At 34.4% G+C, this 27,035-nt stretch overlaps 1 protein-coding gene across 1 annotated transcript in view; it reads left to right on the top strand.

Annotated features, from left to right (window-relative positions):
• Window positions 1-27,035, top strand: part of LOC121330066 (sprouty-related, EVH1 domain-containing protein 1-like) — a 45,648-nt gene that overhangs the window by 13,694 nt on the left and 4,919 nt on the right. The window contains exons 2-4 of the mRNA XM_041276330.1: window positions 6,276-6,450; window positions 18,431-18,599; window positions 24,516-24,565. Of these exons, the coding sequence (XP_041132264.1) occupies window positions 6,276-6,450; window positions 18,431-18,599; window positions 24,516-24,565 (394 nt within the window). The remainder of the gene's footprint in view (window positions 1-6,275; window positions 6,451-18,430; window positions 18,600-24,515; window positions 24,566-27,035) is intronic.

Raw genomic sequence — 27,035 nt, 5'->3', positions numbered from 1 at the left:
CATGAAGACGAAGGAACATTCAAAGCAAATCCGTAATAAGGTTCTACAAAAGCACCAAAATCAGGGTAGGATATAAGAACATTTCCAAGGCATTGAATATCCCCCAGAGCACAGTAAAGTCCATTATTAAGAAATGGAAAAAATATGGCACAACTGTGAACCTGTCTAGAACAGGCCATCCTCAAAAACTGAGTATACTGTCGAGAAGGGCACTAGTCAGGGAGGCCACTGAGAGGCCTATGGCAACTCTAAAGGAGTTGGTCTTCCACGGCTGAGCTGGGAGACACTGTGCATACAGCAACAATAGCCCAGGTGCTTCACAAAACTGGCCTTTATGGGAGAGTGGCAAAAAGAAAGCCATTGTTGAAAAAAACTCACATCAAATCTCAGCTAGAGTTTGCCAGAAGGCATGTGGGAGACTCTGAGACCAAGTGGAAGAAGAGTGCTTTTTGGCCTCAACGCTAAGCGCTATGTTTGGCGCAAGCCTAACTCCGCACATCATCCTGAGAACACCATCCCTACCGTGATGCATGGTGGTGGCACATGGTGTGGAACGGTGTTCGCTATTCCAAATATAAATTTAGTGTTGAAAAATTTGGAATAGACAGTTTTGGGGAATTTCAATAGTCTCCAACTGAACTTGCTTTTGGCCCAGAACTGGTGATTTTTTTTCTTTTCTTCCTTTCTAATGCTAATGAAATAAGGACATTTCCAGTCTTAACTTGCAGAGCGTGCCTCTCCTGCAGCATGCTCCAGTGACTGTAATGTGTGAGCACAAAAACTGAAGGCCAGGATCTAATAACGTAAAAATTCAGTGGAGAAGCAACCATTGTGTGTAACAGAGCATGGGGGGAGAGAGGTGGGGTTGGCTTGCAGCCAGGGATCCAGCCACATCCCCAAAAGATGCAGTTCAGGTACTGCTGTAGTGTGAAGGCATTTCTGCTTTTGCTGCCGACCTGTCACGGGTCCTGGAAGTAACTGCCGTCATGTGCTGTGACACAATACAGTTTTGATGAGCAGACAATCAAAGCAAGCTTTCGTTAAAACAAAGTCTGATTATACTTCAAGTAAAGCTGTTGTCTCTCTTGCATTTCTAATAGTTATTGATACAGGCGTTCTTGCTTTTTGCCAACAGGAGAGTGATTCTTGCACAGAGATGAAAAAATGTGACACAATGAAATTAGTTATACATTTGTAAACTACATTTAAATTACTAAGGTGTGAATTGTAATACGCATTCATTAAAAAAAAAAAAAATAAATCAAACATTGTCTGTCAGAAAATCACATACTTTGAGCATAAAGATTCTTTAACTACTGGAAAAATGCAACTGCATCATTTACATTAAATGAACAACATTATTTTCTTGCTGTATAGTAATTGGCTTGTATTACAGTGCAGAAACTTAGAGCATACAATGTAGCCTGCGATTTATATTTGTTTGTTTTTTAATTACTAAATTAAAATAACAGGCTGTTCGTCTTCTAAACTACAGCATTAAAATAAATGTTTTGATCCGTGGCTACTGTTCTGACTTTGGAAGGGAAGTCAGCCATCCAGCAGACTAACTTGGAATAGTTTTAAGACCCATTCTCTCTCCGCTAGCAGCTGATCCATTCTGACCTTATGTTGCACCCAGCAAGGTGCCCAAGTTTGCCCATTGTGCTTTGCTTAATTTTGGGTGCAACAAATTGTGTTTCTGCCCACACTTGTGGTATCAAATCCATTTCCATTTCACTCAAAATACAGACATTTAAAATAACATCTACTACCTGGGGGAATGGTAAAATAATTATTTTTTGTAGCCTGTCAATCAGAAATATTCAATCCAGCTTCACTATAATAAACGCTTCTTTATAACGAACGCCCTTTTTTAAATGATCCAAGCAGCAAGAACTTTTTTTTTTTATTATTATTATTTTTTTCAATGGAAATTAGCTCTATTAAAACAATGACTTTTAGAAAATGTATCTGAATAAAGCGATTTCGGTAATGATTGAGACTGAACGTTCTCCAGTGTGAATGTGTGTGAATGTGTTAAAAAAACTAATATATATTATATTAATATATATATATATATATATATATATATATATATATATATATATATAATATATTATATATATAGTGTATATATATATATATTTTATATTGTATATAGATCATGTGTGACTGTTGCCATCTCCACACAAACTGCAACCATGGCAACAGGCGTGAGGAGCTAACAAGATTGAAACAGCATGCATTGAGAAAAGCATGAAAAATATGAAGTAATCTACGCTGGATATGTTTTTCAAGAGAAAGGGCATGTAATTACTGTGTTCAGTATGTAAGTGTTCTTTTTGCTTCAATTCTTTACTGTTTTCTTTTAAATATACAGTTTAAATGTTGATCAGCGTAAGGTTGTCTTGAAAGAACTACTGTATAAAGATGTTCAATTCAATTTGGGCGTTTCTTTATTATTCAGGTACAGCAAATTGCCAAACCCTGGTATAGTGAACAGCCTGATACAACAAACATATCTCCAGGTTACAGGAGGGTTCGTTATAATGAAGTTAGACTATTTTTATAGATCTCCCTGCACATTTATTTATTTAATTAATTTTTGGAGAATGGCTGTATTGTAAATAAGTCCTGTACTCCTCCTACAATTGTTTTTATTATATAACATGATTTTTGAAGTTTTTATTTTTTATTTTTAAATGTGTTTTGTGCTCATATGTTAGCACTGGAAGCAAGAGGCACTTATTTTTAGAACAACGCTTTTAAATGTGCATTGCATTTGTAGCTGTCTTCATATTAGCACCATCTTTTAAATGATCTTTATTTAGTGCAAACCAAATAAGAGCAGTTGTAATGTATTGTAGGAGATTAAGTTGGGATATTTTGCTTGCAGCAGAAACAGTTTAAGCTACAGTAAGTGCAGTAAAGACAAAGCAGTTGGTAGTTGTGATGGCTGAATCAGTACAGCACTCGGTCGGCTACAGTACAGTGTTAAAATCGCAAAGCTTTATCATTTACTCCATTTTCTTAATTTATTGTGCATGCCAAAAGTTCAGTGAATAAGTGGTCTGCCCCCTTTGTTCTCGAGTTCACTAAGGGACACATACTGACATGGAGAGGTCAGGTTCTGGTCAGCGCTCTAGGGGACAGCTGCTTGCCTTCTGGTCTTGTGGTGTGAGCGACATGGCTCCTGCTTTCTTGGCATTTCCTTCCTGTCAATAACAGTTAGACAGGGGGGGTTACAATTGATGCATGCTGCATTGCCCCAGGCTGTCATTGCAAGGAACAGCAAATGTTTACTTTGCTTGCTACTTAGGGGAGACAAAAAGTGGACAATAAAAGGAGCGGTTTTCACGAGGGTCCTTAGACTGTCTTGGTGGAATGGGCCACCCCAAATGCCTGAGGAATGTGTGTTCTCGCTGGACAGACCCCGTTGTACAGAATGTATGATAGAACCTGAAATCAAGTGTGGAAGCTCAAGTTTGCTGTACAATGTGTGAGTTGCAAGAAGTTATTTTTTGTATTGTTGTAGGACTTGATATAGTTGTCACATGATATATCCAAAACCTGATGTTCAGAGCAGCCTTAATATGTCGAACATTCAACTATTAGAAAAAAAATGTGTGTTGCTAGTCTACATCATAAATAATGTTAAATAGTTATATTTTACATTGAAACTTTCATAAAGTAAATTTAGGTTCAACAAGTAGGCAACTTGTGTACTTACCTTACCTGCTTGTGCAAGGCAAAAAAAAAAAAATCCCATTACTATGCTGTAAAGCATTAGATTTTTCAGGAAAAAAATAAATGGATCAATTTGTTTAGGCCTGCAATATTCTTTCATGTCTTGTAAAATTAACACTCTCTCAATATATTTTGCATTCCCAGAAAATAGCTTTGTGACACTGTAGCTGCAGCAACTGAAATAAAATGCATTTTACATTGAGATCTCAGTCAAATCTTAATTGTTTTGCAGTTAAACAAAGTGTGAAGTGTTTTACATTAGCGGTAGCTCCCCATTGTTAAAGTGCATTTACACTTTCTCCAGATGTACTGTATTTACTTCATGGAAAGGTTGCAGGCAAACTGCAGTGTGCTTCTTAAAACCATCATGTCATTATTCATCAATAGTACTTATTTCTAATGTTTCAGCTATAGTGTAGATGTTCAGCTAAGGACCTTCTCTGTAAAATAGTAAGTTAGAGAATATTTCTACCCACTGTATGTGCCACTTTTATCAGCCCAGACAGAATCCATTTGAACATGGTGAGTAGTAGTATAACAGACAGGCCCCCAGTTTGTTGCTTTGAATGGAAGTATTTGTCAATACACAATACATACCACAGTAGAAGAAACAAGACATATTGTGGAGTGGTGATCAACCCTTAATTATAAATATACTGCATATACACATACAGTATAAATAAATATACTGTATGTATTTATAAGATGATTTCTAACAAATTTGGAGAGGATCCTACAACAGAAGTATAGGCTACATGTTTTCTGATTGTGTTTTTAAAGAAAATGTGAGGTCACAGTGTCCACGGTAAAACAAGCTGTGATCTGTGCCAGAGAAGGCGTTTAGGCTTTTTTTTTCCCCTCTGGCAAAGTAAAAAGGCTTGAATCAAACCAAATGCAGATGGATTTGTACAGGAGAAACATGCTTATTTACCTGTGACTGTGTCACTGTGTGTGTGCATGCGTGCAGACAGACACTTTTAAAGGTGACCTCCATTTCTTGAAATTACACACCCTGAAACAAATTGATAAGTTTGAGGCTTGACAAGCATGTTCTATTAAAGTTCCAGATCTTCTTTAAACAATTTTATAAATAACAAGAGATTTAACAAAACTCCAGTGCATCTTCTATGTACATTCATCCATTGTTTGTATACATCGTAACACTGTGGCACAATGTGAAAGTGAAAAAAAAACAAAAAACACACATTTGTTTAATAGCAAGTACAATCAATGTTTTTGTGGTTTTTAATAACATTGTGTATAGGGGTCACTGTTATTGGAAGAGATATCGTTTTGTACGGATTGACCAGCTAGAACACACTGCCCAAACTGTGCAAGATGATACAGTACTGCTTACAATCTTGAGAGAGACCCTGCACAGAACTTTGTATTAAATGTCTTTTGAATCCTTTCAGAATATGCTTTATCTTTGTACATTTTCATACTTTGGTAAAATAATTTGAGTGTATGTCATTACACGTGTAACGTGATATGCAGTTTGTGGACTCTGGTTGACAGTGAACTAATGTTTCAATACAAATATATGTTTGCATGGAGCTTATAGGCTATTCATTTATGTTTATCTGCAGCTGCTGCTTCATCAGTTGCTCCTACATGATCACCTCATACATTATCAAGATTCCAACCACATATTTTTAGTGTTACAGAAACTACAGTTTAACTTTGGCCAATGATCTACTAAGGAAATCCTTATGTGATAGGTTTTGTACAAGTCTAACACCATTGCATTATCCATGCTTTATTTTCGGGTTATTTAAGGTAATATAATATAATATAATAATATAATAATTCATATTTGCAGTCATGTAAACACTGCATGCTAGATTTTCAGTAACCGTAACTAACACATTGAGGTGCTGTATTGAACGGCCACTTTGCATTGCGTTTGCATTGATTTAAGCTCTTAACATTTAATAGCAGAATCATTTGGTACAGATGTCCAATATTTAATTGTTTTGTGTCTGCATTTTGTTTATACTCCATTTCTATTTCATTAAAATTAACAAACAAAATTCTCTACTTGCCACTTTATAAATATTCACATTTTTCCAGATTTTTTTAAATTTGCTTCTGGTACATTGTGCTTCAAGAAGCCGTAATTTGAACATTTGAGTACCTGCAACTTCCCTCGTTCCCAAATTTAATTTTATAGCTGTTATTCCTGATGAAAGCCACAGAATCGGGAGGGCTCAGGAAATTGTCTGAAATGTCTGTTATTGTCCTGAAACCAACTGGGAACGATTTCATAGTGGAACCGTAAAAATAAACATTTTAATATTCAAATGTGTCAGAAGGCTGAAGGAATGCAGTAGACGGACACCAACTTAAACAATATAGCAGCTAATTGACAACTTTTTAATTTAAAATATTAACTTTTATTCATACTTCTCTGAAACGTGAAGATGGTGGACTGTAGATATTTTTAAGATGGCTTGGGTTTCTTTTAAAATGCATTAAGCTGCCATTTATTATCATTATTCATTTTTTGTATTCATTTTGCGTTTCAGTGATAGTTATGCACGCGTGCGAGCAGTGGTGATGACCCGAGATGACTCAAGTGGTGGATGGCTGCCGTGGGGAGGGGGTGGACTCAGCTGTGTTACGGTCTACAAAGTCAGTCGCCAGGAAGAAAATGGCTGCACTGATTTTCTTATCCATGGAGAGAGACTAAAGGACAAAACAGTAAGACTTCAGTTCTCAAATACAATTTGTATATTGCAAGCCAAATTATCATTTGGAGATCTCAAATTAATTTAATTTATAAATGTCTCTAAATATTTGAAGAGATCTATAAATCATTTCCAGATCTCCTAAATATTTGATATCTAAAATACATTGAGATATCTCAGTGATTTCCAGGTAACTTTTAAATGGGGCTTTAAATGAGAGATTTAAAATGCATTTTGATTAAGATATCTTGAAATGACTTCTTTTTCATTTTGAGATATCTCTAAATGATTGAGATATCTCTAAGTGAACAAGAAGTTATTTACAGATTTTTTTTTTTTAATGGTTTAGCGATATCTCTAAATGAAGAGGAAGTTGTTTCAAGATATCTCTAAATGATAGTTTGGCTTACCATACTAGCAAAACCATTATGTATAGATATCTGTAAATCAATTTGAGATGCCTATCTTATTTTTAGATATCTTCAGAACTGATTATTTACAGAGATCTCTAAATAAATATTTTAAATGCAGTTTGAGATGTGTCGATCATTTGGCTGCCATATTTATATAATATACTTTCATTGCCAGGTTACAACTGGGCTCAACACCTGTAATTGGCATTTTCAATTAGAACAGGAAGAAACTTGATTTGTTACATACATATTTATTATAGATCGAGTTGGAAGGAAATTGTAGCAACACTATGTGATGTGCTTCCTAACAGTGTTGCATATGTGTAGTTTCATGCAAGATTAAATGCATGAAACTACACATATAAATACAACAATACAATGCAAGCTTTGTATGCAAGCATCGTTCCCTCCTAAGGCTAAAATATGTAAATTTTTCATAACTGGCAACAGCCTTCGCACTCGGTTTACTAACTTTCGCAAGTCATTACATGAATATCAAATTTAACCGAGACTCCAAGATCTCGAGGTAAACCTGTAATTTTGAGAGCATTCATGCGAAGCGTTAACATAAGCATATTTGTGTTTGTCTTGCAGCTGATTCTCTAATTTCCCTCTGTAAAAATACACGTCGCATTCCTGTACATGGTGGGCAAGGCAGACACTTGCCTCTAGAGTGCTACTCATGAACTTTGCTTGTCGTATAATTGAATACTAATTGGTGAAGCAAAATCTTTCTGAATTATTTAGAAGTTTTATTTCCCTTTTTTTTTAAAAAAAACGACCACTTCAGAAATATCATCATCTCAAGCATTTTGAAACGCAGTAAAGAATTGTGGTAAAAATGTAATCAAAATATTAATTTAGAGTCAAATGCACATTTAAATGTAGCATATAGTAATTGAAGATGGCATACCAGGTGCAGTTTCTTTTTTTTTTTTTTTTTTGCAAGTTGAGTTTTATTCATCATGTGACTTCAGTCATGTGTCTCTGCTAAAACTCATCATGGCAGCTGCACCACGAAGAAAAAAATGCAATGTTTCAGTAAAAGACAGGGCTAAAAGAAAATTCTGATTTATCTGTTATTCCATTGATCATGTAGGAGTCAATACCATTAAAAGATCATATTGCCAACAGATTTATAAGGCATTGAATCGCAAAAGGACACTCGGTACTGTATTTCCAGCTGAGCCCCACCCCTTGTTCGCTGTATTTTTCACATACCTATAGATGTGCATACTGATTATTAATTACTACATTAATTATGCGTTTACGTTAAAGGGGCGCTATTTAAGTCACAATCGTAACTTTTTTTTTTTTAAATCAGTGTTTCATATTTTATCCTGGTTGTTGTAAAGCCAGTAAAACTTAATTTGTGCAGTACTGTACATAGGATTGCTCTCACATGACATTGCTGGACTGTTATTAAACTATCATATTTTTATTGTTATTGCAATGTCAGCAATAAGAAATAGGTAGTTGTAAAAATACCTTCATTTGTAAACTGAACTACAGTGTCAGTGGAAAACTGCAAATATGATTCTCACAACAGTGCTGACCAGTTGTAATATAATTCCTAGGTTTTCCTGCTTATTTTAATGCCAGCAATGAGCCACGTGATGTCTATAAACATTCACAGGTCTGAAGTGTCTTCAGGTGCTTTTCCTTACAGCAGCAACAGTCTTATTGAAAATCCCGGCTTTAATAAACATAAATAATTGTGGTAATATTTATTAATTTACTTATTTTAACTAGCAACATTTATATTTATGTTCGGATGCCATGTTTTAATGAATACGTTGATAAAACGTGTTGGGCAGAAACAACTGGCCATTTTTTTTTAAAACAGAACGTACTATTCCCAAAAAATGGAAAATTAGTAGCCCTAAAGATGGTTACAATTAAAGGGAGTGCAGATGCCAGTGTTTTTTTTTTTTTTATATAGTAGGATAAAGCAATTATGTGCACGCTACCAGTTAAGCATGCAGTCTATATCCATGATAACAACTGACAGGGCTGCATTTATGATAAGATCTCACAGGCTTCATAAAGGTAAATATACACTTCACATATAGAGAAATATATAGATAAATCGGTAGGTGATTCAGAATTCGAGGCAGAGCCACAATAACTGTCTTGTTTAAATTGAAAGCAAATTGTTTAATTGTTGAGATACTTGTTTGGAATATTGATTCAAAATTGTGTAATGCAACAACAATAATATATCAAAAGGGTTAATGCATGGTCGAAGGCTTTTCACTGATAATTTACTCTCTCAGTCAAAATGGCAAGTTTCTATCTAAAAAGCTTAGAGGGAACGTCGTATGCAAGACATGGAAAAGTAATTTTAAAAGGTGATTAGTATTTTAATATTTTACATCACTAGTAAGTTAAATGCGTCTGCTCTGGAACTTGCCTGTATTACTTTCATATTTTTTAAATTAAATAATTTCAAAAGGGATTCCTGCTGTGACTTTGGCTCTGATAAACATGGTTGTGACTCATGCTGTTGTAATCAGACTTCGCCTTGGAGACCAAACCTAATTGGCAGTTTGGCTTAAATACTTTCTGGATTTTAATTTAAACCTCATTTCCTATACTTTTTCTACATTGAAAGCTTTGTTCCCTTTTCATTGTTTTAAGTTACAGATGTAGCTTTTTATCTTTATTTAAAAAAAAAAAAAAGATTAAGCCACTTAGATTCAGTAAAGATACTTTTACAGTACATTGGCTCCATGAAGTATCTCAGATGCTGTAGCGTATAAAACCAATCCAGATTTAACAAAGGATAATGTCCAATTAGTCAACAGATAGCATATTTCAGTCAGCAATTGCTTTTTATTTTATGAAAAAAAAAAGCTCAAGACATTCTCAATGGAATTTGTTTTTCTTCTAGTTACATAAGAATTTTATTATGTCTTGTTTTAGACCACTATATCCAAGTGGTCAACAAGGTAGAGACAAAGTATTCCTTGTTTTATAGAAAAGGCTGTTATTTGTGAATGGCCAAGGAGGAAATGTGTAAGATATATATATATAGATAGATAGATAGATAGATGGAGAGGGAGAGGGAGAGGGAGAGAGGGAGAGGGAGAGGGAGGAAGTCTTCTAGTCTGTGGAGATTTCCAAAGTGATCTGCATCAAAGGACTGGGGTCATTTCGGAAGGAGCGTAAAACCACCTCTTTCCTGATATAGCCTTAGGACAGGAAGCACATCTTGAAGATTCATTGTATTCCTACAGGACCAGCTGTGAGATGGACATTAGGAATATAAAATAACAAGTCCTTACACACACAGGCTGATTTTAATAAAGGTACTGCAACTCAAATCTGGTTAGATCCACTGGTGCATGGAATTTCAAACCTGGCCATATAAATGTGTTACAGTATGTAAAGAAGTTTTTGTTTTGAAACTAAATTTCCTGAAAGATATATAGAATTGCCCTGTTTAGCCTTTATGTTAGAGCAAATACTATAACCCATTAAATGTCCCTAACCTTTTAGGGCCCAGAAAAGAAGTTCAAATATTCAGTTGCTGTGTCTAGCTGTCTGTCACAAGCCTGTTCTTTTAGCAAACCGTTGTGCTTTAGGTGGCGAAGTAAAATGAGCGCCCCTTCTGTGCTATAAATGTCTAGACTTCATTAAAGATTCAGACGGGGGGAACAAAGCACTGTGACACTTTACTGAAGCCCAATCATAGTGTCACTCAGTTATTTCAACCGCTGTAGAGTATGTGCCTGTAGTTTGACATTATCGATCACGACTAACCACTCGCTCGTCTCCAGACCCACATTGCTTTTGCCCAAACAGTCCTTGCGTGGTTCACGTCTGCTTAGGCATTTTGTACTGTGACTCTGATTCTGAATGCTGTTCTTTCTGTCTTCACTTTGACAAAACAATGCTTCATGTTTTCGATCATTGTATGATGTGCAGTACTTATGGTACTAGAGTATGCAGAACTACAGTATATGCTTAAGTAAATTACTTTAATCCAAAAATAATTTCTGACTATTCATCGTACCGGTATTTTGCATTTATTTTCTATTACTATTTTACTGTGCAATTTATTGTAAGATATGTAAAGTACATTAGTGCATGGATTTCAGTTGGATGTACCACACGTTATCAGTATTGTTGTTTTTTTTTTGTATTATTATTTTAAGCACCTCCCGGTTACATGCTGTTCAGTGCTGTTGTCTTTTGAAAATGTTATTGCTGTTCCCATGTGTTTATTCAGAATGTATTTTCGACTGATTGCATGGCTTTTTTTTATGTTTTATTCTGTTTGGTACTGTATACTGTTATTGTGAATCCAATCCAAAGTGGTATCCGCCACACCAGAATTCTGTATTTTCATACTGTAATATAATTTAACTATTGAGTGCAGCTCTCAAATGTGTGCTTTCTGTTTCTCAAAGAAAATCAGACCTTTATCACCATTTTTTTGGAGTGGGGTGGCTGCATTCCAGCATGCCTTTAGTACTGGTTAATCTTGTTTACCTGCAGGTTGCATTTTATTTTAGCTACAGTAAAGACCAAGTATCAGTTACTGCATATGCTCTACCGTACCTAATTACCAGTAGTCATCTTTTTCTTTTTTCTCACTGTGTGTTGTTGCTCTTGTACTGAATTTGGTGTAAATTCAATTTGTTTTTTTGGGTCCATAAATAAATTCTCTCCAACAGTGGTTCAAGGCTAAAGAAACAATAAAACTCCTGAATGTCCAAATAAAAAAAAAAAAAACAAACAATGTAACCATTTTACTTGTTCAGCATTTTAAATGCTTTTAAAACCTGAAACAAATCTCAACCAAGAAACTACCACAGTGAAAATAAATGTTGAGTGTATATTTGAATGTGTGTTCCTACAGATTTTGTGTCTTGCATTTTTTCTTTACCAAATATGGAATGATATGTGGAAATGATTATTTTTTTTGTTTTGTCTCTTATTTAAAATTTAAAAACAATAATAATCTTTGAGTATCTGATGAAGAGTGTCCTTTTAGTTTGAAGCGGAATTTTTTTCTTTTTTTTTTTTTTGCATCTATTTTGGCATGCAATGTAGACTCATTCTTCCTTGAAATGCTTACTTCCTCTTATTGCACTCTCCTTACTAGCATTGGCACCAGCCAGTCTAGCCGCAACAATAACTCTGTGCTCCAGCCTACTGTGGCAACTGGATTGTGTAAACAAAATGTTATGTTGTCTAGTGGTGGATGTGTAATGTATAGTAGGACTGTTATGGAAATTTATCGCTAAGGATTAATGAAGATTTTAGGCGATTTCCTATGAACAGTCAGGCGAGACTTAAAAGTAAAACAATAATAAAAAGGAATAACTTGTTTGTTTAGTTCAAAATTCGTTATGCTTACTTTAGGCTCATTTCTCAGTATCATTCTGTCCTACACTGACTTACTGTACACTGATACATTGAACTGAACACAGACTGAACTTCCTCGAAACTGCAGTCGCGCTCAGCTCCCTCACTACTGGCACGATGCTTTATATAAACTTGGTAGTCCAAAAGATTACATCACAATGTTACTAAATAAGAGTGCATACAATGTGAAAGTAGTGTGATTCCCACCACCACTACGTTGCTTTCCTTCTACACTTGCGCTACTTTCATGCTGGTCTCCTGCAAATTCTCTAAGGCTGCCTTCACACATCATTCTTATTGTGGACAAGGAAGCCAACTGCAGCAGTACAGTACTTTTATGACAACACATATAACCCTTAGTGGGCCTTAAATGTAAAACAAATGATGTAAAAATGACAGTTAACTTACAAAAAACCCTGAATTGAAAATACAGTAGTCTCTGCTTATAGGAAGGAAGACTTCAGCTTAGTTAACAACCTTATAATGAAACTGAATTTTCCCATTGTAAATGATCTGCTTAAAATAACTTTCTCCGTTAATTTCATATGTTGATGCACGTGTGTCATGACAAGTAATAAATACATTGTTTTTTTATTCATATTGTGATGGCGTGTTGTATCCTGTGGTCAACTCTTGGAGAACACTGCTTGCTTCCCAAGGGGTGTTCTCTTAGCCAGGCTACTGATACAGAACCCAGGGAAATCTTTCAGCGTATTGTTTTATCATGGATATAAGTAAGCATGTAAATGCTTTCCTATTAAACTTGTCCTATTTGGGGGTAGAGTTGTTTAACACAGTACATCAATGTTAATAATCCGGTCATTTTAGTTTAATTGTGTAATGTAGGCTGTTTTTTTCTTTCTTTCCACAGGGTACTTTACCTGTGCAGCTGCTTTCTCTTCAGTATTACCATTCCTAATGGTTATTTTCAATTTAAAACACTATCATGCTTCTTTTTTCTGGGTTTGGCAATTTTAAAATATGTATGACATCCTGTAGTCCCATTAGTTATTTAAAAAAGCTTCAGTTTTCTTTTATGACAACACATATATATATTTTTTTCTTAAACAGCAACCGCTGGCATTCATGGATCTTAAATGTAAATGAATAGCGGTATATTTAAAAAAATCTAAGCTACGGATTAAATGCGATCTTCACAGATATACAAGTGGTTAATCAAAAGCAAAGAAACGCCCTACAGAACGTTCCTTCCCTATACCACATGACAGACAGCATCAATAACAAATATATTTGATGGATTGTTTTGATTTATTTGAGTTCACCAGTGATGGTGCTTTAAAAAGAAGTATGATGTATTTATAAATGCAAGTCTATTCACAAAGGCATGTTACCAGCATAGAATTTGTGTTCTCTCTAATTCCCCATGCAATTGACTGTTTCTAACCTTTGATTCATCCAAGCATTTAAGCTTCCAGTTAAATTGTGTACAATTACAAAGTTCTAAAAACACAGTAGTTGCCCAAAGTAAATGCTGGGGCATTTCACCTTTGCCAGTTTATAATACATTGTAAAGTCCAATTGTAAAATGTCACCTTTTCTGGCATTACTTTAATTATGGCTTCCTGACACTTAAAACTTACTTTAATATCATAGGAAAATTCTCAAAAAAGCCGGTGAATTATAGTAGTTCAACTCTAGCGACTGGTCTGACAATACATTTTTTTTTTTTTTTTTTTTTTGTGCAGTAATACTAAACATCATCAAATATAATGATAACACTGTTTGTAGTTTAAAACTAACGTTTTCTACTCCTTCAAAAAACAAAACCAACATTGAATTTTGTGTGCCCTACTTTAGGCTGTACTCTTGGTGTACTTGCTTTACAATAACTACATTATAAGAATGAAGATTAGACAGGCTTTAGACACATTCGAGCAATGTGTAAAACCCATTGTGCTGTAGGGAGGGGTGGGGGCGTTAAAGCTGTTCTCAACTAAAATATTTACCCAATCAAGAATTGATAATGAAACATGTGTACTACAATAAATGTATATTAGAAATATGCAAAATAGTTTAACATTTCTATCTCTTTCGTATATAATCTCCTTTCTTTTAGCTTTTTAAAAAAACATTTGTAATATTCAGTGGAGTTTGGAGCAATATGTATTATAAAGGAGTAATGGTAGACTACAGTTACATTACAACATAAGTTGATTTTATAAAGTGATTTAAAAAAATAAAAAATAAAATCTTATTACAACTTTACTGGTTGAATTGGTCCAGTAGGAAGTAGGTTACAGTTTATGGCAGGCAATCCTTCAGTAAAATGAAGAACCCTTCTCTCTCTAGACAATCTCTGTGTGTAAGGATGTATACTGTAGCTGCACATCTGTTTTATATTTACATATGTAAAGGTTAACTGAATATAATGTTAGTACAGTTACTGATTTTTTAAATCTTTTTGACACTACATCTCTTTGTACAGCATAGCTTTTACAGTAATTGTATGTATTGCTGATTTAAGGAACAAATGCATCGTGGAGAGAGATCTACTAAACAATTTAAAACATGTGGACAACCCTTTTTTAATCTGAAGAAAAAAATTAATTCATGGTTTTGTAATGTGCATTTTTACGCTAAAGCCTTCCAAGATGCATTGTTTTCTGTGATATTAAACGTAAATCAACTTTATTTTGAACTGGAGCATGTATGTGCAAGTATGCAATGTTTCTAAAAAAGATAAAAATGGAAGAAAAAAAAAACCCGGACTGCTGAAGAGACGCTGTAAAGACTAAAGGATTTTGTTTGCTGCGCCAGCACCACAGCGCCCCTCTCAATGCCCTCCCACGCTCAACCTTAATGTATCCTTCACTCAAGCTTCACGCTACAAACACCCGCCATTCCTGCAATCTTCACGCAACGCTCGCCCTATATTAACAGAGGACTACTGTGCACTGATACCGGGACAAAATGCTTGCCAGTTCTGGAAGCTTTCTAGTACTGAACAATAATACAATGTGGGTATTGCATTTCAATTCATGATGAGAACGTGTTCCAAACCATTTGGTTGTACTGATGTGTCTACGTTGTTTGGAATCTTTTTTAGCGAATTGGAGCACTTTTTTTACCCAAGCCATTTTATAATACAGAATAAATGAAAATAATACCTTATTCACTACAGGTAAAATAAGGAAAGAAAAAACAATGTAATAAAATTACACGTGTTGTGACTTGTTGTAATGCTAAGTTTTTTTTGTACTCTAGCTTAATACATTTATTTATTTATTTATTTATTATTTATCTGGCTTGTCATAATCTTGTAAGATGACTCTGTTTTATTTCTGAATTGATACATTAGAACTGTTTTTATTAATCTGTTGCAATATACAACCCAACTGGAAGACTAGCTTCGCCCCAGAGCATACCATTGTACTTGTTGGCGCTTGTTTGTTATTTGATATAAAAGCCTGCCTTATTTTTATTAGTGCAGAGAGACAAAAGGGACTTCCAGTTGCTTCACAAATAGCACAAAGCCCTTAATGCCCGTCTCCCATTTCATTTAATCTACTAGGAAGCTGTGCTGGAGTTAACTCGGAGGACTGATTTAATAATGAGCTTTGTGAAACTGTTACTGTACAATATAATGCTCTTCGTTTCAAGTTCAGCACCAGAGACTGATAACGTGAAAATATTTGAAGAACGCTTAATGTTTTAGGCTATGTTGGGTAAATGAGTGTGAGACTGTAGGTTACAGTAACACTGCTTTTTAGCTATACAGTAAATTTGGTTTGTGTGTTTTTTAATGTGCTTACTTTTTGTATAAAGTTATATTGTTGGTTTTAATTTTGATTAGTAGATATTGAGCAAGTTCTTTTTAGATTTTCAAATTTGACTATTAAAATGACAGACCACTTTATTTACACAACCAAGCATACAGATGTAATATACTATGAATTGTTTCAGGAAGGTATTGTGTTAACTTGTGTTTTGTAACTTTTTTTTTTTTTTTTGGCAAACTCCTTTTCTTTATTGGAAGGTGAGAAATCCTGCAAACTATCAAACTTAATACAGTTTTAATTTTTTTGTAATTAGCCATCTGCTAAAACCTGTTCAAGACTAAAGGCTTTTTGATATTCTTTTGAGCCAAGTACTGTATCTGAAGTTTACAGCTTTACTGTAACTGAATTGATGTATTTACATTTTTGAAAAGACACTTGTAATCGCTGCAACAGTTTTTGGGATTAAATGTGAAAAAAGCACATCCTCTGAAATTTATAGAGGAAGCTTCAGGAGAATTTTACATTTTAGCTTGCAATATACAGCTTATTTTGTCAATTGCATCAAAGAAATGCTGTATTCCACATGTTTCCTAAACCCTGATTATGAAACAAAATTACGAGACCTTTCTGAGAAAGGCTGAACTTTTTCTGACCTGATTATGTTCCATACAGTACTCTGGGTTCTTGCCAGGAATTTCACAGCGTTGTGGTGGGAGGAGCAGGGTGCGGCGGCAGTGACAGAAATGGAGATACTCATGCACGCTCTTACTGTTTGTGGAAGTAGTTATCAGCATATATAATATTCTATGTCTGTGTCAGTAGGTAGATGCAGAGTCTGCGTCCATAGGATGATGTACTCCCTAGCAATGCATGGACACCATTCCATGGAGGGGAAACTAGATTTGCAATAGTGTTATCGTTTTTGTCGGACTGAGAAACCTTTCAAAACATTAAGAATGGCCAACTGTTAAGTAGATATAATTAGTGCTGTTTTTATTCTTCTATGAAATAATAGGTTTTCTAAACCTTTTTTTTAAATTCACAACTATTTTTTTTTTCAATTGTAGCCTACTGCATAGTACAGAAGTAGTTTCTGCATGTGAGTTGTATTGTTATTTGTAGTTAAAAATAATATAGGCTACTTAATGATTACTAAAAAAAGCTATACTGATAATGTGCCTCATCTCACATTTTAAATATTCTAATAAACTTTACTTTGTTCATGTGATTGAAGTTTTGCTCTTGTTGTCGTTGTTCCGATATATGTGGTTGTTGCACCATTAAAAGCCGTAACTTACACTTGATCACACATGTGCTTGCAAGAGTAAGTGAAATACCCGTTTGTCACTGTTGTTCCTTCGTTAAGGAATATTCAAAAAATGTTTTTTCCACTTATCGCAAGTAAAACTGGACATGTACTGTGTCTCACATTTTATATTTTAAAACCTACATACTGTATGAGAATCTATCTATGGGAAACTGAAGTCATACAAAAGGATTATTGTAAAATTGTGGAACTTTTATGTGTGTGTTTTTTTTTTTTTTTTTTCTAAAGACCTTGAAATAAAAAGATTGAATATCTCAAGTGTTTGGAATACACATTACTGTTCTTCGTAGGAACACATTATTTATTTAACCCAGCTTGTTAAGGTTTAAATAAAGATGTGCAACGGTGTTGGTTGTTGAATTTGCTAATAAAGTTCAGTGGAGTTTAATCTCGTCTCTGTGTCGGATACATTACACGCACCAAACTAAAGAACATGCTGTCACAACCAATCCATTGAACAGTATTGAGAACAGTGCTGAAACAAGTATTTTAAGTAAACCAATTTCTCATAAATAAAATCAGCAATGTTTCACAGGATTAATATTATTATTTTGGCCTGATTTTAGAGCGTCATTTTTCCAGGTAACAACGGCCCGTTTACACTTAACAGCGCTGGCGAGAGCCCTGGTACTGTATCCAAATAACTTTAATTAACGTATCAAGTTTTTAAATGTTTAGAAAGCCCTTGACCATGACTAGAGTACCAGTTTCAGGGCATCAGGTTCACCAGAAAAAAATGTATGAAACGCAGTTTTGAAGTAACTAATTTCCCAGATCTCAGTGTTGTACATGCAGTTTATCCATGCAGTGCCTTTTTGTATAGTCACATTTCTTTCAAATGTTAAATGAATAGGTTTAGTAATGACACTTCATCAATATAGTTTGTACTAACAATAGCTTTCAGTCCTATTTTGTTTTAAATATTTACTTTCTGGAATAACTACTTTTCTGTTGATCACTGTACACTAGTTCTCTGGCCTACTGGACAGCTGCTCTTTTGGAGACAAGAATAACCTCAAAGAAATGCAGCAGAGATTTGTTGTACTATATGCTCTAGTGTACTAATGTTTGATAGTTTTCATAATGATTACATCTTGTTTTATTTTATTTTTAAATGTTTCCCTTTATTGTTTACAGGTGGTTTTGGAGTGTATATTGAAAAAGGACCTAGTATACAACAAGGTGACTCCAATATTTCACCACTGGAGGATCAGTGACAAAAAGTTTGGACTCACTTTTCAGAGTCCTGCTGATGCAAGAGCGTTCGACAGAGGCATTCGCAGAGCCATCGAGGATATCCACCAAGGTACATTACTCTCCAGATTACTTGGGATATGTGGAGATATTCGAGATTCAGGAAGGTTCTCTTTATTTGATGCAAGACAGCCAGCACTTATTAGCTTAAAGTGATTAGCAAGCCGAGTAATTCCTGAAGTTTCACTTCTGTTCATTATATAGGTATCAAATATCCAATTTTTAAAAGATACACAGTATAGTATGCATGATATATGGTACTGCGCTTGGCTTAAACGAATCTCTGTTTGCAAGTGATGCTTTCATGTAGTGTTGCACTTGCCTGGTCATTTTACCTGGTCCCTACCATGTCAAGGTCTTATTTATTTTCATCAGCCAGCTGTTTCCAGGGTTCGACATTAACCATGGCCCAGTGGCCCGGGGATGGTAGAGAGCACAGTTTGGCCGGTAGTTATGACGCACCACAGGACTGACTGGACCGGTTACATTTAACTAGTGTGTGTGTGTGTGTCTATATATATATATATATATATATATATATATATATATATATATATATATATATATATATATATATATATATAGTATATATGGCTTCAGTTTCATGAATCCAGGAAAACAGGCCAGTGTGTCAAAAAGCTGAAAATTAATTTACAAACCATTTTTTAGAAACATAACTACAAACTAATCCTAACCTTCCCGCCATGCATCATATTTGTTGTACAGTCAGAAACTGATACTGCGTACCGGAGTGCTGTGTTGGTACTCGTTTCCGCGGGAAATCGTTTACAAATCGGATTTTCTACAGCTAAGCAACCAATAAGCCGAAAGGAAAGCGCTGAAATCAATAAATCCTAAAGAATGTAATTATGGAAAAAAAAATGAAGACAAACACTTAGAGTGGAGGCTTCATTATGACAGAACAAAAAGTAACGTTTTGCCTTGCTTGGCGTCAGTTTCCCAAACTTACAGATAAAACTGCAGCTTTATTTGTTGTGAATTCAACATTTACTTTACATCATATCCAGTCGCATAGTAAGGTGTCCCGATGGAAATCCAGATACACAATCGAAATGATTGCCGCTGACTTGGGAGAGGCTACACAAGTGACAACGCTCTAAGTAGGATTGTTATTATCTTGTATTATGAATATTGTTTTAATAGTATTTTTATTATTATAGGGTTGGAAATTTCGAATAGTTTCCTATTTGAATACACAGGGTGCAACATTTGTGTATTCGATTACCCGAACTCTGGTGCCTTACGCTACCAAGAGTAAAAGGTAAATGCATGTGCACAAGCAGACAGCATAACAGTGTAAGCCGGTAAAGTTAAGCCAGGTTCACAAAGTGTTCAAACAATGTCCAAGACAAGATTTTTTCACTCTGTACACTATTTCCTTAGGCACAAGTTTTTTCTTTTGTTTACTGAATTAAAATACACAGAACTCAATGAGCAGCAGCAACGTCACAGCACGTATCTCTTCCAATTAAAGCAACGGTAGCATAATATTGTCAAACCACCAAATAATAATTTTTGCTGTAGTGTATACAAAATATAATAACACATTATATAGCAACCTACATATTCTACAACTGTTTAATTCTAACAAATAATATTTATAACAATCTTAGGGTAAATATTGTAACCTGGCCAAAATAGAAAGTACATTCCAACATTATAATAGTTTATCATTACTAATTTACAACTAGCCATCAAGTACTGACATCAGATGAATCAAAGTCAAGTTACTTTGTTTATTCAGTAACCTGTAAATAATTCAAAGCAAGGAACACTTGGAATATACATGTTAAGTGGCTGAAGTAACATATATTGAAAGGCTTCTTTTAGCCACTTTCTTTTGAGACGTGTGCTCTCTTTTCGTTACCATACACAGTTAGAAACATACTGAAAATAAAAACCATCATGAAAAAATATATAAATATATTGGGCCAGATAAAATTGCATCCAGGCCAGTAAAAACACTAGCTCCATGGCCCGAGGGGCCTGTAGTTAAAAATCTAAAGGTAGAGCCCTGGTTTCCCCTATTGAAAAGCTCTCTGCCATTTAACATGCTTTGACCCAGAAGACACTGCTGAATTGAAATGACCCAGATAGTGCACATGTAACAGATATCTTGAGACATGCAACGAAGACATTTCTTTAACCTAAAGTAATACACAATATCACGCTTTAAAATTAAAATACGTATTTACTGTAACGTGTTTCTTTTAAAACTGTACGTTTTTGTTTATTTTTTTGTTTATGTACCTTTAAACAAAGTTAATGTGATTCTGTAATTAAGTATTTTATAACATTTAGTATAGAAAGCAGCTGTAAGCAAGGTATTTGTATTTAAAGAAAGAAAAAACATCTATAGATAGATATTTTTATATAAAATTTAGAGAAAGCAGCTGAAAACCAAAAAGGTTTGTATCTACCCTGCTAATCTTTTCCTAAGGGTCTTCTGCACCTCTCTGTTTGATCGAGACTAGAAATAGTCAAGATGCATTTGCCGAACCTTAAACGGAAGGTCCACCCCCTTGACTCGGCTAAAACAAATGATTTCTGTTGAACTGCCCAGTTATGTTTTGACCCACACTGACTTTAATCTTGAAAGGAAACCACCAAACTAATTTTATTTGTGGATGAAGCCAGTTTGTTAGAAGACAGACAAATATATGTCCGTATATCTTTTTCAATCCTCTAAATAAATGGTACACCAGGTAAACCGGTCGTTGAATGTAATTCAGATATTTTATAAACTGAGCATTGGTCCTGAATTGGTATGTAAAATACCATGTGTTGACTTCATGCCAGAGCAATGCCAATATGCTTGAGACACTGAGTGTTGTAACAAAGGTGGAGATTGTTTACATAAGATAGGTGCAACTAAATAGAGCAGTATAATGCTTTTAAACGCATTTTCAAATTGTGTCATAATATTTAGTCGTCATCTGCTTTATTGGCTGTATGAAACCCTAATAAATCCTCTGCATGTGTTGTAAAAGTTGGTGTTATTTCTAGGTAAAATCAAACTCCATGTATGAGAGTTAAACATGGACCTGTAAGAACGATGTTATCCACAGTTGATAAAGTGAAATGTTTTCTTTATTAACAGGTGTTGGCATGAAAATTGTTCAGGGGATTGTGCACATTTTATTTTACTTAATTTGTTTGTCTTGTGGCAGCACTGTGTCAATGGGTAATTGAGTTTGCAGCTAAAACTCCCTTTTGTAAACCAATGTAAACAATGCTTGTCTTGTAATAAAGGTTCTACTACAAGAGTGTAATCAGGACTTGCAGTCACATTTAACAGAAGCATTTGTCATAATTTAAAAGTTCTTATAGGTTTAGTTTTTATTATTTTATTAATTTTTTTTCTCTATTCACCACTTTAGACTTTAGACTTTACTCTCCATTCTGTCTACTTGGTAGATCTCCTGGGCTTGTAATTATATGGAAGATGTATAAGGGCAAAGACCATTTTTTAGTCCTAAAAATTCTTACAAATTACAGCCTATCCTTCTGTGTCTTGTATATTTGAATCCGTTTGCAATAGCAACTGATGTTAACAATCATGACCTTTTTTTCCCCAAAAACCTTAATTTTTAAGGAAATGTACTCCTTTTTTTTTTTTTTTTTTTTTTTTTTCTAATTGTTAAACTATAAGACATTCTTTATTACCACTGGCATTCCACTGCAATGTTTCACTGTGTGCTGACCTGTACCAGCCCTTTTTCTTTATCTTATCACTAAGCATGAATGAGATAGTGTTACTTCCTGTGAAGCTACCATTAAAGCACAGTAAAACAGTTTGACGCAGCAGTTTTGAAGATTCAATCACATGTTTTCTTGAACTAAATAAAATAGCAAAGGTTACATCTACATCAGGCAATTGCAAATGGCCTGTAAATGCACATAATTAAACAATAAAGCTTTCATAAACCATAATGTCAATTCTGTTTTTAAAAGTAAGGAGAATATATATAATTCCTCTTATTTTGTTCATGTTCAGAATCTTCGGTTTTAGAAGCCCAAATATATAGGTAACTATATATATATATATATATACATATATATATATATATATATATATATACATATATATATATACATATATATATATATACATATATATATATATATATATATATATATATATATATATATATATATACATATATATATATATATATATATATATATATATAATGTGTGTGTATGTATGTATGTATATATATATATATATATATATATATATATATATATATATATATATATATATATATATATATATATATATATACACACACACATAACACTATAAAAAATAATAATTATAGTGCTTGTTATACAAATGTATCACAAAGCACTGTACAATACATAGCAGGAAAAAAAAGAACAGAGCATTCCATAATTTTAGGAGCTCTACAAGAAAAGCCCTACCTCCTGCATTGCTTTTGTTGACCCTCATTTCTCATTATTTAGAATTTTAGATTGCAATTGTTTCCTTGAAAAACGAAACAAACTGGCTGCTGTAACAAAACCAAATGACTTGGCATCTGATTGTATATACCCGGCCCAATCACGATCCTTGCCAAATCTGGAAAATTGACCTTTGTACATTTTAGGATATCAAACCCGATTTCTGAATTTGGTAATGAACATCCAAGCAGATGAGGTTTGATTTTGACACATAGATAATGATTTGAAACATAAATAAGGAAAAACCTTACAAAGAGGAAAAACTTGACAATCCTAAAACTTTTGCTCCAAATTGAACCCCAGTTCAGTAACGTACAGTTGATCTAATAGTGATCTCTTTTTTCATATTCCTATACACTGCTGTATGACTGCAGAATGTACACTTAATGTCACCAGTAACCATGACGACTCATCACTATCATTCTTCCACCTCTGCAATTACAATTACAATGCAAATTTGTGCATCAGAATAGATTGTGGAAACTAAAAGAACTGTAACAGTTGACCAAAAAAAAAAAAAAACACAAAACACAGAATCTGGGCAGTATAACCACTCCAGAAAAATTTTACATTGTGCTTGCTACTGAATATACTGTCCCTGAGATACCAGTGTGCATGATAGTGAGCAGCACAAAAATACAATGAAACCAGTTCAATATACATTTTATAATGTCGCCCTGTGCTTATTATCAAACTGAAATCTCCTTGTAATGTCATGCAAATTATCTCTAATGTGCTTAGTTGTGAAGTTGTATTCAGATTGTATTTGTCCTGAATTCTGTTCCTCTGGTTAACTGCTATTTTTTCTTGCTTTATATATAGCATATGCCATATCCAGGTTCACTGTCAATAATTAGGGCTGCTTGCTTCTGCTTCCCAGAATCTTACTGGTTGATGACGTCACCTCTTAACACATGCATAGTACATGCATAACCCCAAACTGAGACCTACAACGGGTGGCATTTGAGAGAGAAGTGCTAAACTAAATGAAACTCATTGGTTTGAGCTTCATGTTAGCACCCCTGCAGCTGTTAGCTTGGAAAAAATAACATCTTGCCCCATAGGATATAATTGCCCATTTGAGAAGCAATAGATCTCCACGTAGTTACAATGATAAAAATCTGATTCATGGCTCATCGCAAGCTAAAAAAAGATCAAACTAGTTGGTTGATCACAAAGAGAAAATATTTGCTTGCTTTACTATGAAAGCATCCTAATTTCTTGTGCATCATGAGAGGTCAAGGGCACTAACTCCTTTTTTTTTTTTTTTTTTTTTTTTTTTTGGTTACATTAAAATACAAATACTGTTCCATGTTATAAAAATCCTGCACCAAAGAAACCAACAAAAAGAATCCTGCTGTTTTGGGATACTTTCAGTTCGGCTTGTGTTTTAATGTGTTCTTAAGATGAGTTTTATTAGTGAACTGTGCTGATACATAACTTCTAAATCCGATTACTAAACAATGTATACATTTTATAGGTTGCCCAACATCATACAGTGAACCAGAAATTGATGAAGATGGCTTGCAAGTAAGTACATTTATATTGTTAGTGTGTGTGTCTCTGTGTGTTTTGTTTCTTCCCAAAATACGCAAAATGACAAACGCCATTACAAAAACCAGAAGGGCGCATCCCAGCATAATTTTGAAGATGAGCCTCACCCAGCCAAACACGAGTGTGCCTAGACTTTGTGTGGTCTTTGTTTGTATGCATAACTAAGGCTTTCTCAGTATATTTGTCCACTTTGTGTTAGTTTAAATAGAAATGTTTTTATATGTGTATGGCATTAATAAAATTATATTCAAGTTAAATGCTGTTTTGAAGTTATATTATTGAGATTAGCATAAAGCTTTAATGTGAAAATCTGCAGAAAAATGTGATTTTAATATCACAACATGATCAGCAATTTGCCATATAAGATTTACCATTACGTGGCATTTTAAAAATGCACTTCCAATAACCCAGCGTTTTGTGTGTAATAGCCATACAAGCACCTTAAGTCTGGATCCTTAATTGGAAGATGTTGCTTCACAAGCCTGTGTTAGGGAATTAAATTTGTGCAGCATTTACAATTTGTATTTTAAAAAAAGAGAGAGAAAAGTGACATGTGCACATCAAAGTGTAATCTCTCTGGAGAATTTAAAATAAATTCATCCAATAAAATCTTTAGACACATTTTATTAATGAGTGTTTTCAATCCGACACTGTTCATTAAAAGCTAACTGTGTTATTAAAGCAGACATCCCTTACCTGTGGTTTACGATTAATGTGTTCAAAGTGAACACCAGGTTCATACTTTACAAGGCTTGACAGGTAAAAAGTAATTTCCAGGCAGGTGTATTGGCATGATTAGCCAGCCACAAAACCATCTTTTATTGACAGGTTGTGAGGAACATCTGCCCTTACTGGCCTGAGGCAAAGGAAAGATGAGTAATACACTTGACAAGAAAAAACAAAAGATGTCAGTTCTCTTCAGTGGCTTCGGGCATGTGCTTGACTGTTCTTTGGGACCAGGCAGTCCAGCTTTATGCCAAACTGATTAGAAAAAAAAGGAACTGTCATTTACACACATTGTCTGAAGTGGTTTTGCTTTAGGCAGGCAGGATATGGATTTTTTTTTTAATGCTGCATAGCAGAGGTAACTTCTGACAGGAGATGATTTTGCTTTTACATTGGTAAATACATTTTATAGGGTTTGATACACAATTTACCAGAGGGGCCAAGTGGTACATCTTGCTTTTATGAACGCCTAATTTTTATTACATGTGTCAGGATGATTTGCACCTGTTTATTCCATTTTAAAGGTAAACAAACATAACAAACAATGACATGCCTTCTATTGTCTTCTTTGTGGTTCCACACTATTCATTTACAGTATTCTAATAATAGATGGCATTCAACACATTTAACACAGTGTGCTGTAAACCATTAGTGAGACATGAAATATTCATACACCATGAATTTGGTACTGTAGATTAGGTATCTTTGCATACTGTGGCTGATAACCTACTTCTAGAGTTTGTAATTAAGGTCTCTTGAAGACATCTAGACAGTGTGTTTTTTTTTTTTTTTTTTTTTTTTTAATTTTCAGGGTTCTTGAAAAATCACAGTAATTGGATATAAAACGGAATTCTTCACCAGGATATTTGATAAAAATTATACTATACTTTTGACACTTTGGAGGCCAGGATGTTTGCACATCTTTACACCCTTTTTCCACAGTTCCTCTTTGTCAGCAAACACCTATTTAATGCAACGTATCTCCTTAACGGAAATCATTTTTTTATTCATGTTTTTTTATTGTGCATCTCCCCAAAAAATCAAGTATGTTTACAAAAAAAAAAAAAATATCTTAATTAGATCAAATATGGCATCTAAAAATGGTATGTATTATGATTTTACCCCTGGCTTCTCCTTTAAACCACATTCCATTTTTTAAAAGCTAAATGGAGGCTTTGCTGTGTTGCTTCAAAACAGTTGTATGAGCCCTGTATTTATTTTTGTTTTATTTTTAAGTACAATATTATATGCCTTTTCCTGATCCAATACCTTAAGACAAGGGATTCAGTAATTCAGTGTATTGGTAGTACTGAAATTGCCTTTATTCAAACTGTCTTCTCAAATACCGGTAACACACTTTAACCTATCCCCCCCTCCTTGACCACTAGCCCCCAGCATCTACTTTCCACCCATTCAATGTACCTAACCACCTAGACAACTCATTCGTATCGCATCATACCCTGTTCAAATTAGAAACTTTTCTTAAACCCTTCACAGTAGTACTGCTGGTGCTGTGTGCAGGGTCCAAGCAGCAGTGATTTGCTTAGAATTGTGCTTAAATGGGGAACATTTCGTCACTGTACAAATCTTTTTAGAACAGGTGTATTACCGTAATAAACATTGTCTAAGTCGCACCAGTGTATAAGTAGTCATCGTCATCCCGTGTCCCCCCCCCCCCCAATTTCAGGGAAAAACCTATAGGTCACACTGGTGTATAAGC

The sequence above is a fragment of the Polyodon spathula genome, chromosome 17 (assembly GCF_017654505.1).
Source record: "Polyodon spathula isolate WHYD16114869_AA chromosome 17, ASM1765450v1, whole genome shotgun sequence".
In the NCBI taxonomy this organism is placed as follows: Eukaryota; Metazoa; Chordata; class Actinopteri; order Acipenseriformes; family Polyodontidae; genus Polyodon; species Polyodon spathula.
The sequence above is the reverse complement of the archived record's forward strand: the minus strand, read 5'-3'. Positions and strand labels throughout refer to the sequence as shown.